This window comes from Octodon degus, unplaced genomic scaffold, assembly GCF_000260255.1.
Source record: "Octodon degus isolate 3935 unplaced genomic scaffold, OctDeg1.0 scaffold00032, whole genome shotgun sequence".
Classification (NCBI taxonomy): Eukaryota; Metazoa; Chordata; class Mammalia; order Rodentia; family Octodontidae; genus Octodon; species Octodon degus.
Genome location: NW_004524608.1, coordinates 2228243 through 2243093, shown reverse-complemented (window position 1 = coordinate 2243093; position 14851 = coordinate 2228243). Strand labels below are relative to the sequence as shown.

General features: G+C 52.3%; 3 protein-coding genes across 8 annotated transcripts in view; 1 reads left to right on the top strand and 2 right to left on the bottom strand.

Annotated features, from left to right (window-relative positions):
• Thbs3 (thrombospondin 3) overlaps window positions 1-1657 on the bottom strand; it is a 10813-nt gene extending 9156 nt beyond the window's left edge. Inside the window, exons 1-3 of one of the 3 annotated variants that reach the window (XM_023713744.1) lie at window positions 1474-1526; window positions 552-644; window positions 237-443 (exon numbers count right to left, since the gene is read on the bottom strand). In XM_023713744.1, the coding sequence (XP_023569512.1) occupies window positions 237-408 (172 nt within the window). In that variant the 5' untranslated portion in view covers window positions 409-443; window positions 552-644; window positions 1474-1526. Of the gene's footprint in view, window positions 1-236; window positions 444-551; window positions 645-1473 lie in introns of all 3 variants that reach the window. The other 2 variants (XM_004629776.1, XM_023713745.1) reach the window with 2 other exon arrangements.
• A 788-nt stretch (window positions 1658-2445) lies between these two features.
• Mtx1 (metaxin 1) lies at window positions 2446-8255 on the top strand. The gene is made up of 8 exons (XM_004629774.2): window positions 2446-3028; window positions 3900-3969; window positions 4193-4272; window positions 6640-6732; window positions 6865-7047; window positions 7172-7248; window positions 7678-7832; window positions 7915-8255. Exons 1-8 carry the CDS (start codon window positions 2501-2503, stop codon window positions 8127-8129), a joined length of 1401 nt encoding a protein of 466 aa, XP_004629831.1. The 5' UTR covers window positions 2446-2500; the 3' UTR covers window positions 8130-8255.
• Window positions 8251-14233, bottom strand: Gba (glucosylceramidase beta). 4 transcript variants are annotated; one of them, XM_023713718.1, is made up of 12 exons: window positions 14051-14222; window positions 13687-13869; window positions 13384-13471; window positions 12952-13143; window positions 12689-12835; window positions 12251-12384; window positions 11868-12040; window positions 11418-11655; window positions 9937-10161; window positions 9414-9577; window positions 8931-9047; window positions 8251-8844 (listed from the first exon to the last, which is right to left on the bottom strand). In XM_023713718.1, exons 2-12 carry the CDS (start codon window positions 13705-13707, stop codon window positions 8739-8741), a joined length of 1605 nt encoding a protein of 534 aa, XP_023569486.1. In that variant the 5' UTR covers window positions 13708-13869; window positions 14051-14222; the 3' UTR covers window positions 8251-8738. The 4 variants fall into 4 exon arrangements, with proteins under 4 accessions (XP_023569486.1, XP_004629829.1, XP_023569487.1 ...); XM_004629772.2 differs by lacking the exon at window positions 13687-13869 and having other exon boundaries at window positions 14051-14101; window positions 14192-14216; XM_023713719.1 differs by lacking the exon at window positions 13687-13869 and having other exon boundaries at window positions 14192-14233.
• Between the last annotated feature and the right edge of the window lie 618 nt (window positions 14234-14851).

Sequence of the window (14851 nt, the reverse complement as noted above, 5' to 3'; positions counted from 1 at the left end):
CCTACTTAGAACAAGCTTAGCAAAAGCATCAGGGACCGCGGTTCAATCCCCCAGCACCACATGCCAGCCAGCCGCGCCCCCTGGTGGGCTGAGCTGGCCTCTCTCTCTCTCTCTCTCACTCTCTCTCTCTCTCTCTCAAATAAATAAATAAATAAATAAAAATTTAAGAAGAAACAGGAGTTGGGATAAGGGAAAGTGCTCAGGTTTGGGACAGGAAGGAGATGGCCACAAGTCACCTTTGTTGATCTTGCCCACAATAGAGGCCTCCAGCCATCGTGTGTTGTCTTGGCGAGAGTACAGTCCAAAGAGGACACCACCCTGCTTGGGAGGCAGGCGAAAGGTGGACAAGAGGTAGATGTCCCCAGCAGTGAGTAGGGCTGTCCGGATCTTCTCTACCACAGCTACCATCTGCCGGGACTCACCCAGAGTCAGCAGGTCAATTACTGGCCAGACAAGAGGACAGCGTCAAATGCTAAGGCCTGGACTCTTCCCCTGGGCCTTCAGGGTTGGGGCTCCCCTACATCACCCCACCACCAGGCAACATAAGTCACCTTCTCAGAAATCAGCCTTTTTTGCTATCCAACAATGGAGGCAGTGGACCTTCGCTTCCCTCATTATGGCCTATCACACATCCCTCTGTGAACCTGCAGGACTGAGGCTTAGAAATCCAAAAGCCACAAACTTGAGATGCCCCCACCAGGTGGCGCAAGAGAGGCAATGTGGTGATCAGGCAGGAGTGGCACAAGGTGCCCCTAGCACAGAAACAAGAGGCAGCTTCTTTCTCCACTGCTGGGTTTGGCTCATTCCGCACCCTGGTGCCCCGCCTCCCATCCTGGGGGCTCAGCACATCCATTTGGATAAGAACAGCTGTCCACTGAGGGCTTTGACCCTCCCACCTTCAGAACTTTCCCCACCCCAAGGGAAAGTAGGACCTAACTCCTCTGCCTCCTGTGTCCTGGCCAATCTGTGGTTTCTTCTCCAGTCAGTGAAGAATCTTTGCTTGTGTCATCTGCTCCAGCTACCTCTCCCACACCCGAGGGCCCTTCCCACAGCCAGACCTCCGGGAGCGCCAGACCTCTCAGTCTCCACCCCCACCCTGTCTTTGTGATCGAGGAGCCTGGAGAGAAGGGGACCAAGCCCAGGGGCCCACACCATGCACCCACCTTCAGGCTGCTATTCCAGGCCCTGGGGGATGCTGCCAGCCCAGCCAGGCAGCCCTATCAGCTCCCAAACCCACTCCTCTGGCCTCATTCTCTGACCCTGGTCAGTACTACTCAGCCACCGCTCTCTGATCTACATAGGTCCCCATCATGCCATAATTTCACCTACTCCAGGAAGTGTAATTCTTTCCTTTAGCTCAGTTTCAGTATTCCTCCTCTCCTGGCCTACGTGTTCATGTTCCCCTTTACCGGACTGGGGGGGTAAATGGGGAAGAGGCTGAGATGGGGTCTAATAGGATGGACACAGGCTTACCCTGCAGGTCCTGACTGGCAGATGCAAAAGAGCAAAGGAAGAGAAGAGCCAAGGCCCCCCGAAGTTCCTGCGTCTCCATGCCGCTCAGCCGGCTCACTACCCTTGGCAGGCAGGCTGCTGGGAGGGGAAAAGGCTAGGCGGAGAGAGCAGGAACGGGGGGCGGAGGGACGGAGGACGGAGGGGGGAGCCGAGGGGGGGGCCAGCAGGAGGGAGGGGGGCCAGCAGGAGGGAGGGGGGGTGAAACAAAGAGCTGCCAATCACCCAGGAGGCATCACCCAGGAGCACTGGGAAAGAGTCCTGGAGGCCTCCGGCCCTCCGTTTCTCCCTAATGGTCCTTGCCCCCAGGTGCTTCCCCCTCCCCTATCGCCGGGCTACTAGGGGCCGCAACACACAGTACAACCAAATGCTACTGTTTGCTGGAAGCCACAGTGAGGAAAGGCAAGAACCCCTGGCGTGGGCCACACAGTGGGCCTTCTTTCACAGCTGGCAGCAAAGGATGCCAAGGGAGTGGCCGGAGCTTAGCTTGCTATAGTGCCTAGAGGATGCCCACACGGCATGAAGCTTGCTGCTCTGACATGAAGTAAGCGCTCTTTATTAGTGCGGGGGTTCCTTGACTTGCGCTCGTTTCTCCATTTTCCCTCATTCATAGGAAAACTTGGAATCTGAAAGCGTCGGATTAGAACTGGACGGAGAGCCGAAAACATTGGTCAGTGAGGTCGAAGCGAAGAAATCAAGAGGAAAGGGATTACAGAGATAAGAGTACAAAACCAGGAGACAGGCCAGGAGCCGAGGACCAGACTGGGGCAGTACGGTGGGTACCGGTGGACCGGCAGTGACCCGGACAAAGCCGAGGGGCGCCAGAGTTCCCGTTACTAAGGCAACAGTCGCTAGCCCACCTCCCCTCCCCCACCCAGGCCCCAGCCGGGCCTCCGCTCTAGCCGCTGCCGCCGCCGCCACCGCCCCTGTTTTGTTTCCATAGCGACAGGCGGCGCGGGGCCGGCTCCAAACATAACGCGCAGTGGAAAACATGCGGCTCGGGGGACCCCCCCGCAGCCCCCTCGCGGGGCCGAGTCCCGAGTGGCCGCGGAGCAGTCCAGGCCACGTGCGGTGCGGCAGAAGCCCGCAGAACAAGGACAGGCGCCCAAGATCCCCGTCTCCTGTGCGGGCATCGCCTTCAAGGGTTCGAGGCTCCGCTCGGCCGAGGCGCCGCGACTCTCCGAGGCGCCCTTGGCCTGCAGCCCGGACGCCCTGCGGGAGCCGCCTCTGGAAGAGCCGGAGGCCGCCCTCCCCCGAGGCCCGCAGCCCCGCCTCCCGCCACCCCGGCGTCCCGCAGCTCCAGAAAAACCGAGCCTTCCCGGGGACCTCCCCCTGCCCCCAGTCCCAGGTCTCCAGAGGGGCGGAGACTGAGGGCGGAACCGTGCGGGAGCCGGCAGAGGCGCACGGGGAGGTGCTTCCGGGGCAGAGGGCGTGCAAGATGGCGGCGCCCATGGAGCTGTTCTGCTGGTCGGGGGGCTGGGGGCTGCCGTCAGTGGACCTGGACAGCCTGGCCGTGCTGGTGAGGGGTGGCGCCGGCGTCCGCTGCTGCGCCCTAGAAGGACTGGGAGGGGGTGCAAACTAACCGAGCGTCAGAACTTCGCCGGGCCACACTGGGGGAAACTGAGGCAATCAAAGACCCGGATTAGCTGATAAGGGCTCAGTGCTCTATGCCGTTGTTTCCTACAGGCTGTCTAGCAATGGAAATAGGCTTAACCAGGGGTTTAGGAAATGGCTTCTATCCTTGTTTATCTATATACTGCTTGTGTGACCTTGGGGCAATCCTTCTGGACGATTCGGGAATCGTGGGGTTGGCATTCCTGTCGTCTCAGCACCCCCTTTCTCCCTTCTAACCAGACACTATTTACTGAACCTGATTGTTGGACCAGACGGTCCACAGTCAGACTAGGGAAAGAGTTTGGGAGTGAAATTTGATCCATATCATCCCTACCTTCACTCTTCGATTTTAATAGGTTCACCTAAGTACCATACAATGCCATGCAAAAAATGAGGAAGATTTACTGGCTCCCTTAAAGTTGTTTAGGGAAAAGCAGACGTGTAACCACTGAATAAAGTGTTCAAGTATAAGGTACATAAGTAATGAGTAGGAACATGATCGATGCTACCAAAAGGGTATTGTATATGAAGAGCTTTTAAAGATGTTCAAGATGTTCACCAGACAGATGACAGGAGAGAAGATAAAAGGATATTCCTATTTGTAATCACGGACATGTATATAATCTTTCTGAGCTCAGTTTTGCCCATTTCTAAAACAGAAATGGTAATGTGTTTTATTTTGTATAAAGATGCTAAGCAAAGGCATGACACAAAATATTCAGTAAATATTTCTCTTGGTTCCTTGGGCTCCCTGTCTTCTGCTTCCTTCCCTGCAGACCTATGCCAGATTTACTGGTGCACCACTCAAGGTACACAAGATCACCAACCCCTGGCGAAGCCCTTCAGGTATCCAGTGGCCCTGGGGGGGTAAGGAAGGGAATGTGCAGGGGGAGTAGCAGGAAGCAGGAGTGTGGTACAAATGTTTATGAATAGCAGTCCCAGCCCTGAAAGATCTCTGCAAGTTCCAGGCCAACCTGGTCTACAATGAATAAATGAATGAATGAATGAATGAATGAATGAGACCGAACAGGCAGCTAAAGATCTGGTGGCAATACTTTCTCAATGTCAGGAACTCTGCCTGCTCTTCGGACCAGCCATGGAGAAATCATCTCAGTACCACACAAGATCATCACCCACCTTCGAAAAGAGGTAGGTGTGGGGCTGGTGAGATGGCTCAGTGGTCTAAAGCACCTACTTAGAGCAAGCTTAGCAAAGCACAGGGACCACAGTTCAATCCCCCAGCACCACATGCCAGCCAGCCCCGCCCCCTGGTGGGCTGAGCTGGCCACACACACACACACACACACACACACACAAATAAATAAATAAAATTTAAAAAAAATATTATTAAAAAAAAAAAGAAAAGAGGTAGGTGTCTTGGATGGGAGCCACTGGTGAGACAGATTCAGTCAGTTCTGTGCAACATACTCATTGAGCACCAGATATCACATGCCAAGCTTGGCATAAGTGATGCAGAGCATGAAGGAACACACGTTCTGGTATGGAAGACACATATGCTGTCATTGTGATGCAGTGACGAAGCTGGCTATAGGTTAAATTCAGGACGATGAGGACATCTGGAGACAGTGCCTTCTGTATGCTGGGTAGAGAGGGGACAGGATGAGCTGGTGGCACATGGAAGAGAAAGTAGGGAATTGTATTTGGCTTTAATGAAGCCCTTGAAGGTAGTACTAGAAAGGCACTTCTGTGACCAGCCTGAATTGCACAGGAGACCTTATCTCAAAAAAAGAAAAAGAGACAAAGGGGCTTTCCCTTTGGACCCAGGGCCTCACATGTGTTAGGCAAGCACTGTACCACTGAATTACATCAACAACCCTTTTATTTAATTTTATTTTGAGGTAGGGACACATTAAGATGCCATTCTAGCCTTCCAACTCACAATCCTCCTGCCTCTGCCTCCTGAGTATTTGAGATTACAAGTGTGTACCATCACAGCTTTAGAAAGGAATTCAGGAGGGCCAGGGAGATGGCTCAGTAGAATAACGCAAGGGCCTGAGTTCAATCTCTGGTTTTTAGGGACTAAATGGGGCTAGATATGAAAGTTAGGAGGGACAAGGCTTAGAACTAGGTTAGAGAATTTGACAAAGCATTACAAGAGGGGTTGGAAGGGGCCAGGAAGATGGCTCAGTAGAATAAGTGCTTACACAAGGGCCTGAGTTCAATCCCCGGTTCCGCAAAAAAAAAAAAAAGTTTGAGGCTTACACTGTGCTGTTTACTCTGTCATTGATTGTGTGTGATCTTGGGCAAGTCACTTAACCTCCCAGAGCTATAAGATCCTTACGTGTGGTATTAGGTGGCTTCACCAGCATGCTTTCCGAGGTTTCTTCTACCACTCACAGACTGGTTCCAAAGAGGAACACATTGTCAGAAATGGGACCCTCTTGTTTATTTGTATTTTCCCAGAGTTTAAGGATCTAGAGAATGATTGGAGACCTGAGAGGCCTAGAGACACAGGATCCAGATAAAAGCCAAAATTCCTGGCACAGCCAGACCACAGTCCTGATTCCTTATGTATGAACAGAGCTTTTCCAGTTTCCAAAGTATTTTTCCTAGGATATTACTATTATTATTATCTTTGTGGCCTGCTCAGCCTGCCCTGGGAGCAGAGCTAGTGCAGTATGTGGTGCTGGGGATCAAACCGTGCTCCCTGCAGTTGCCTAAGCAGGCACTTTATTTTATTTTTTTTTTTGGTGGAACCAGGGATTGAGCCCAGACCCTTACGCTTGCCAGGGAAGCACTTATTCTATTGAGCCATCTTCCCGGTCCCTAAGCAGGTGCTTTACACCTCTGGACTATCTCGCCAGCCCCTCTCCTAAATTATTTATAACAGAGCCCCTTTGAGACAAAGATTATGACGCCCATTCCACTGGGGAGAAAATGATGTTCAGAGCAATTTAAGAGACACAGCTCACTTGGGATGTGGAGGGGGTTGGTGAGGAGCTGAGAAGACCGGGTGGTATGGGTAGAATATATGTGTGGTGGTGGCACCTAGGCATGGAATGAAGTAGATGAAACAGCCAGGGCCATGAGGGAACAAACCAGGGGGTCCTGGACATGAATTCATGGGTCCAGAGAGTGTGAGGATGGTTGTCCCCTAGTTTTTGAGACATTGGCTATAGCCCACCCAATGCTCAGTAGCTCATCTGAGCTCTGTTCTGGCTTTGTGGAGTCTGGGTCAGGGAAGTTACTGTTAGAAAGTTGCTGTCAGCAGGCACGTGGCCAGCTTTCCGTGGAAACTCTGGGACTTACTCCTAGCCTGTGGCAAGGCTTCCTTTCCCCTGAGGGCACAGGACCTTGACAGCCAGCAGGCTGCAAGGTCTAGGCTTTCTGCCAACAGCAACAGGCTACTGGCTTGGCCCAGGGAAGGAGCCTCAGGCGGAAAAGCTTGCTGTACCTCCATTGCAATCAGAGGCCAGTAAGAGGGTACCATTCCTTCCCCACCTTGAAAGTGCCCCTGCACGCCCCTTGTCCACCTCATGGATATTTCTCCCATAGAAGTACAACGCTGACTATGATCTGTCAGCCCGTCAAGGGGCAGACACCCTGGCATTCATGTCTTTGCTGGAAGAAAAACTGCTCCCAGTGCTGGTAAGTGGGCCTGACTTCCCAGCATTCCTGGCCTGTGGGGGTGAGGGTCGGAGCATTGAGTCAGAAGCCTACCCCGAGCCAGGCAGGTGCACTGCCTGAGACCTCTTATTCCTTCCCACCTACCCAATCCAGATCCATACTTTTTGGATAGATACCAAGAACTATGTGGAAGTGACCCGGAAGTGGTATGCAGAGGCTATGCCCTTTCCCCTCAACTTCTTCCTGCCTGGCCGCATGCAAAGGCAGCACATGGAGCGGCTGCAGATGCTGTGTGGGGAGCATAGACCTGAGAATGAAGAAGAACTGGAAAAAGAGGTAGCTCTGGGACGGGGTTATTGTATGAGATGTGCCCCATGGATGATGACCAGGAATAGCAATGCCAGGAGGGGAGGTGGCACTGTTCCCTATAGGGACAAACCTACCCATGTCGTCCCTACAGCTGTACCAAGAGGCTCGGGAGTGCCTGACCCTTCTCTCTCAGCGCTTGGGGTCTCAGAAGTTCTTTTTTGGAGATGCGTGAGTCACATTCTAGCGGGGGAATGGGTAGCTTGGAAGGAAGATACAGGTTCACATGCAGAGGCTGGAGTGGGTTTAGGCTCTGGACAAGAAGTCTTCGGGACAGACACTAGTTGTGACGGCAGTTGTGTGTGGGGCCAGAGCCACCTCAGTGGTACAGCAGGGTAGTATGGGACAGCAGCCAGGTACAGGAGAAGCCTGTTGGGCTGTGGGGAGCTCAATGCGCTCTTTATGTTCCCTGGGATAGAGCCCCATTCAGGGCCAACCTGGCGCCACCTGGGGAGGCTTCGTACAGGGTCCAGAACTATGCATCTTGTCCCCCTCTGGTAGCTTCCTGCTGTCTAGAGCCCACCTCCCAAGGTCGCCTTTTCCCCCCAGCTCCATTCTGAGCTGTCTGCTCAGGTGTCCTCCACCCTTCTTTCTCTCCAGCCCTGCTTCCCTGGATGCCTTTGTCTTTAGCTACTTAGCCCTGCTCCTGCAGGCGAAGCTGCCCAGTGGGAAGCTGCAGGCCCACCTGCGGGGTCTGCACAACCTCTGTGCTTACTGTGCCCACATCCTCAGCATCTATTTCCCCTGGGATGGAGGTAAGGAACCAGGAGGAGGAGAGCTCTGGGAGGAGTTGGCTGGGACCCAGGAACTGGCCACTCTTCTTTCCTTGGCCCACAGCTGAGGTGCCACCCCCACGGCAGACACCAGCAGGCCCAGAGACTGAGGAAGAGCCATACCCACGGCGGAACCAGATCCTGTCAGTGCTGGCAGGGCTGGCAGCCATGGTGGGCTATGCCTTGCTCAGTGGCATCGTCTCTATCCAGCGGACAGCACCCACCCGGGCCCCCGGCACCCGGGCCCTGGGCATGACTGAGGAGGATGAAGAGCAATGATTTGTCTCGGACCTCTCAGGACCTATTCTTTTACTGTCATGCATTCCAGAGGCCCCTTTGCCTCCCCACTGCTCATACAGCCAGAAGTGGGGTGCTACACCCCAGAATAAAACCACTCTGACTCAGGCCAAACATTCTCTTTTAAGGGACTGCCATTTTCCCACCTGTAACCCAGGAGCATTTGGGTGCCTGAATGTACGCAGTGGCCTTGGCTTCTGGGGCTGCTTCTGCCTTGATGCTGACGCAGTCCCCATTTTTGGGTCCAGCTTTCTTAATCTCTTCTTTCCTCCCCTCACCCCAATCTTGTGTTTGTACAGTGAGCTCATCCTGGGCTGTTTCCACATGGAACCAGCCCATAGCACATTTCCTACACGGGCATGAGGTCGGAGACACCTGGGGGGTTTCCTGATCTTTCCTTAGGAGCTTCTAGCCCCTGACACCTATTAAAGAGGAGAGTGGGTCACAACCACTGCCCCTGGGCTTGAGTCACTGTGAGCTCATGCTGGCCCTGCTGTAGCCTTTTAGCCACTTTGTTTACTCAGCATATGAGCTGAGTCTTGTCTCTAACACCCATGCTGGGCCTCGGTGCCTGCTTGAGCATCTGCTCCATCACTGGCGACGCCACAGGTAGGTGTGGATGGAGTAGCCAGGGGCGATGGTCTCCAGGAAGCCCATGTCAGGGTCCTTGATGGTGAGAGGCACGTCCCTAGAAGAGCTAGAGAGGAGAAGCAAAGCGAGCATGTGAGACTGCCAGGACCCACCCCCAGCCCCGTCCAGGTCTAGATCTGCCACTGCCCTCACCGGTTCAGCACGACCACAACTGCACAGCCATCGGGATTCAGCAGCGCCACGGCATCCAAGTTGTTCTCCTCACTGGCCACCAGCCCCACTCGCTGAGATCCCTCAGGAATGAACTTGCTGAATGGGAGAGGAATCATCAGGGACTGGCCAAGCCCCTCCAGCATTGAACACCACCCATCAGCTTGGCTGTGGTCACACCCCTGCCCCACCCATAAATCCTGCCAAAGCTCTGCCCTAATTCTGCCAGCCTCAGACCCTGCTGCTTTGCCCTGATCCTGCCTTCCCGCATCCCATCCCCATCAGGGATCCTGGGAGTGGCTGTGGCTCTGATGCTGCTGTGTCATGTTCTGCCCACACCTCAAGGAAGGGTTGGCATGCTTCTCCCAGGAGTCAAGCCCTAACAGGCTAACTGGGGGGTGATCTAAGCCTGAGGTAGGAGATGCTAGGCCTGGTGTGGAATGGGTACATGTACCCTGCACTCACCTGAAGTGGCCAAGGTGATAGAACATAGGTTGTTTATAAAAGGTGTCCTTGGCAATATCTACAATGATGGGGCTGTCAACAAAGTTTCGGACCCAGTTGGGTCCCCCCTCAGGGTTCAGGGCGAGGTTCCAGTCAGTCCAGCCAACCACATGGTAGAGGAGGTTCTGAAGTAAGAGTCAAGCAAAGGCCAAGGCTCAACATAGGGGTTCTCAGAGAAGGTAGTTGGGATCAGGTGAAGAATATGGGGCTAGAGGAGGCTCCTGTGAGCAGGTGTCCTATTAAAAGCAAAGGAGGAAGGATTGTGGAGATGGAGGTATTTTAAGCCAAGAAAATAGAGGCCAGTACAACTGTTTGGGCTCAAGCATGTGGAAAAGGCATAATATGAGGGAAAGGCAAGATAGAGAATTACAGTAGCCCAAAATGACCCTCAACAGGTGCAATGGCAGAGTTGGGAAGGACTCTGTCAGCTTTTTTGAGGTAAGAAAGGTTCCTGGTATCTTGTGGGAAGGGAGCGCTGGCTCACCGTGATGATGCTATTGCTGTACTGCATCCCTCGATCCCAGGAGCCCAGCCGCACACTCTGCTCCCAGAACTTGGAGCCCACACAGGCCTCTGAGGCGAAGAGCATGGTGTCAGGGAACAGGCGGTGTGTTGCTCCCAGAGTAGCTTTTGCTGGAGCCAGGAAGTCCAGGTACCAGTGCACAGCGATCCCATGGACATACTTCGCTGCTTCTTGGTCTGTCAGTACCTGCACAGGCAGCAGGAAAGAGGCCTAAAGCCAAAGGAGGCTAAAGCCTCCACAGGGCTCAGGAAAAGGAACTAAGCTCCAAGAAATGGCCAGCCCAGGTTGCTCTGGTAATCAAGTTGGGCAGGGTGGTGGGCTACACCTGTAATCCCAGCTACTCAGGAGGCTGAGACAAGTGGATCATGAATTCAAGACCAGCCTGGATGACATAGTAAGAGCCTGTCTCAAAAAAAACCCAAAACAATAATAATAAAATGTTTTGATGACACCCCTCCCACACTGCCTTCCTGCAGGCCACATGCTCACTTTGCTCAGCATTTCTCAAGCATTTTGATGAGCTCAGGCTCCCACTCAAGGGCCACTGCACTTGCCTTGAGTACTGCTCAACCCCTCCTTCAGCTTCTCCATTTTTTGCTGAAACGAAACCTTCCCTCTAGAACCTTCCCTAACTGCCTCTATTCAAACTATATGTCCATCTCCACTCCTGCCTTATTTGTTTACAGTAGAGTACTAATCAACATCTAATCATTCACTTTTTTTTTTTTTTTGTATTTTTAGGGAAGGGTCTACAGGGTGTTCAGGGTCTCACTACTAGATTGGACTTGTGTGATCCTCCTGTTTACAGCCTCCCAAGAGCTGGAATTACAGGTGCACACCACCATGCTGAGTCTCAATTGCCACTTCAGTGGGCCCTCAGGGCAGGGCTGGCATGGCAGGCCCAGGGATCGAACCCCTGGCCCCTACACCTGCTTGCAGGCACTTTAATCAGCTGAGCTATTTAGCCAGCCCTAATCATTCACATAATTTAACTTATCTGCGTCCTCAGAATTGGCAAAGGTTAAATAAAACTCTACTGTGTTTTGTTTGCTACAATATAACCAGTACCTAGGATAAGTCTGGCACTGATTAGTTGCTCTTAAATTTGCTAATTAAACTGATTATCAATAAATATAAGAAAAATAATTCAAGGGAAAAATAACTTGAGGATCAACTCGGACATGATGGTGTACATCTGTAATCCCAGACCTTGGGAAACTGGGACAAGAGGATCACCTTGGGTTCAAGCCCAGCCAAGACCTTATTTGGAAAAACTAAAAACAACAATAACTTGAGAGTCATTTATGAAGCAAGTAGAGAGTGATGAGATAGAACAGACACAAAACAAAGTTGGAACAGGAAGACACTTAAAGCTTGCAGAAAATCATCTGAATGTCAGATTTGGGTTTAGCTAGGGCACCCGTGGGGATCCCAGGCCTTACCACCTGTGCCCAGTGAGGCAGTAGCAATCGGTTGTCATCCAGCATGATCAGCTGAACATCACGATGAGTGCTGTTGGCGAGGGTTGGACCCAGGTCTCGGGCAATGAAATCTCGCTGATGTTCAGGAGTGAAACCCAGACACTGGAATGGGTACCCACTCATCAGCCCTGCAGAAGGTTCATTCTCAACTGTCACTGCCCAGAATTTTAACTTGTGCTCAGCATAGGCATCCAGGAACCTAGCAGGAGAAAGGACAGGAGTGGTCATAACCCCCCCCCCAAAAAAAATGGACCTTCACCCTCTGACATTAGAGCGGGGACACATGCCCAACCTGGAAGGCTCAGAAGGTAGGACAGGCAGATGTGGAAGTGGCACCAGCTTGAGGGACAGGACATGGACCTGATGTCTAAAGAGGCTGATCAACGTCCCATAGCCTTGCTGATCCCTTACTTGACAAAGTACTTGGCCCAGGTCTGGTGGTAGATGTCCCCTGGCTGCCCCTTGAGCGTCCCTTTCCCATTCACTGCCCCATTGGTCTTGAGCCAAGTAGGTGATGTCCAGGGACTGGCAAAGAGTGAGACAGGGCGCTGGGACATCTGCAGGGCTCGGTGAATCAAGGGTATCTAGAGACACAGGTAATGAGAGACACCCAGAGTTGGAACACAAACCAGCCCAACCAGTGCATCAGGTCCAGCCATCAGCCTGCACCCTACCACCCCTAGGACAAAGCATGAGCAGAACTCAGTTCTATATTCCTCAGTAGACTGCCTAACTGGACCCTCTTGATCCCTAGTCATAAATGCGTCAGAACCGGAGGCAGCCAGAATGCCCACCTTGAGCTTGGTATCTTCCTCTGTGAGGCTGAAATTGTGTAACTGGAAGTCCTGGGGGGTGTCATCATAGGTATAGGTGCGGATGGAGAAGTCACAGCTGGCCATGGGTACCCGGATGATGTTATATTCAATCCCTGCAGAGGATGACCAAGATATGAGAGTCTGAATCAACAGAATATGGTTTATCCCTTGCCAGTCTTCAGTAGCACCTCAAGACCAAAGAGCATGTGGGTGCTAGGTTGAGGACATAGAGGCCAGGACCTGGTTAAAGCACAGGCCCCCTGAGCCTGACAGTCCCACACATTTAGCAGAACTAACAGGGCAATCTTACTCCAGTGGCATTAAAGAATCAAACATCAGGGAAAGGTGAAAAAGGTACAAATAAAGGTCAAGAAAAGTGTTGACTGCATTGCGTCCTCTGGTTCCACTCCTCCTCACCTTCCTTAGAGAAGTATGATTTAAGCAGCAAATTCTGGGCAGGTGGTGACAGGGCAAGGATATTGAGAGCAGCGGCATCTGTCATGGCTCCTCCAAATCCTTTCACTTTCTGGAACTTCTCTTCTGGCTGCAGGGTCAACAAAAGCCCTGAGGACACCAGCAGGGAAGAAAGGGTATCAGTGCCCAGCAAAGAAACTCCACATCGGTTACTGGCATCAGGGACCTAACTGTAGGAGGGCTGAGCCGGATGGGGGGGTGGTCACCTGTGCCAGAGCGATTGGCCTGGAATTCACCCACACTCTGCTCCATCCGCCGCCCGCTGCGTGTACTCTCATAGCGGCTGAACTTCCCCAAGGCTGGGAAGGTCACGGGGTCAAGAGAGTCGCAGTATGTAGCATTGCAGACACAGACCACTGAGCTGTAGCCAAAGCTTTTAGGGATGCAGGGGTAGGCACCTGGAAGGAAAGGACACAGGCAGAGGCAAGAGCAAGGACAGGTAAGGACAGCAGTCATGCTAATTAGGGGACAGAACACGGGTTTCAAATGCCCCCTCCCTCGACCCCCATCCCAATGCTGTTCTTAATCACTCCCCAGGGTTCAGCCAGTGCCTATGAGAAAGTTCACCATGAATACAGTGCAAGGCAACCAAGGGAGCACAGGGCTCGAAGGAACCTCGGTGCTCTTGGCACTCTTACCTGATGCCCATGCCACCGCCTGAAGCAGGAGCAATCCCATGAAGCTAGCAGCCATGATGCCTACCCTGCCCAGGCATTTGGGACATTCCTGAGAACAGAATGAGGAGTGGTTCAAAGGCAAGTCCTCTCTAGCCCTCAGTCAGCTATCCTTCTGGCAAGGGGTGGGTGCCTGTGGGTGTGCACAGCCTAGCCTTCCAACTTGATCAGGAATGGGACACTGCCCACCAAGTTCACGATGCAGCCCTCCCTGCAACCCCTCTGCCGACGGAGACAGCATTCTGTCCACCCCAAACAATGACTCACCTTACCCCTCTTCCCACCCATTTCAATCTCAACGCCTCCCTCTCTTCATCTGCTGAAAAAGCCACAGTGGTCCTCTTTCCCAGTCTGCCACTTGCCAGGCACAGTGGTGTAGTCCTGGCTACTTAGGAGGCTAAGGGAAGAGGACTGCAAGGTGGAGGCCAGCCTGGGGAACTTGGTGAGATCCTACCTCAAAATAAAATAAAAAGAGCTGGATGTAGTTCAGTATATGCCAGATTCAATCACCATTACCAGGGGAAAAAATTGAAAAGGAGAGAGCGACAGGGACAGAGAGACAGACACGGAGAGACAGACAAGGAGACAGAGACAGAGAAGTCACAGCGACTGGGATTCCCGGTTCACTTACTCCTATGGAAGGACTTGAAAGCTCCATCGCATCTGGTCCCTGGATGAAAAGCTTGCAAGAGTTCTAGAGTCTCAGAAAGATGAGCGGATCGACGAAATAAAAACAAGTGCGCACATATATACTGTAGCCGTAGGTACCTACCTAGTTATCACAGCAGATCAATTCCGGTCCTGCGAAAAGGATGGGTCATGTGGTGACAATGGGAGGGTCACGTGATACAGGAAGTGAGGCAATCGCAGCCATATTTGTAATGGGCAATTGGCCTCTTTTTTTTTTTTTTTTCCCCCCCCTTAAATCAGGATTTCACTTTGTAGTTAAACGGGCCTTGAGCTCAGTTTGTAGCCAAGGCTGGCGTCCAATTCGTGGCTGTTCTCCAGCTTTAGCCTCCCAAATGCTGAGATTACAGGTGTGCACCACACCGGCTTTTCTTTTTTTTTTTTTAATACAGGGTCTCAATAAATAAATAAATAAATAAATAATAAATACAGGGTCTCACTTTCCTGTTCAGGCTGTCCTTGAACTCACTATGTAGCGCAGGCTGACTTTAACTCAGTGATCTTCCTGCCTCAGTCTCCAACTGGGATTATAGGCATGTGTCACCACCACACCTCTTTCAGCAATGTGACTCTGGAAGAAAGGTATGGATGACAATAAAGTATTTGCATACCACCTACAAAGCACTGGGTTCAATCCCCAGAACCACAAGAAAAAAAAAAAAAAAAAAAATGTAGGGGCTGGTGAGATGGCTCAGTGGTCTAAAGCACCTACTTAGAACAAGCTTAGCAAAGCACAGGGACCGCA

What these genes read in the sequence shown, in the direction of transcription:
- Mtx1 (XM_004629774.2), top strand. Translation starts at nt 2,501, where the DNA reads ATGCGGCTCGGGGGACCCCCCCGCAGCCCCCTCGCGGGGCCGAGTCCC. An exon ending in AAAAACTGCTCCCAGTGCTG is followed by an intron (nt 6,733 to 6,864) that starts GTAAGTGGGCCT and finishes TACCCAATCCAG; the next exon opens with ATCCATACTTTTTGGATAGA. An exon ending in CTATTTCCCCTGGGATGGAG is followed by an intron (nt 7,833 to 7,914) that starts GTAAGGAACCAG and finishes CTTGGCCCACAG; the next exon opens with CTGAGGTGCCACCCCCACGG.
- Gba (XM_004629772.2), bottom strand. Translation starts at nt 14,077, where the DNA reads ATGGAGCTTTCAAGTCCTTCCATAGGA. An exon ending in GGCGGTGGCATGGGCATCAG is followed by an intron (nt 13,144 to 13,383) that starts GTAAGAGTGCCA and finishes CTTTCCTTCCAG; the next exon opens with GTGCCTACCCCTGCATCCCT. An exon ending in GGCCAATCGCTCTGGCACAG is followed by an intron (nt 12,836 to 12,951) that starts GTGACCACCCCC and finishes TGGTGTCCTCAG; the next exon opens with GGCTTTTGTTGACCCTGCAG.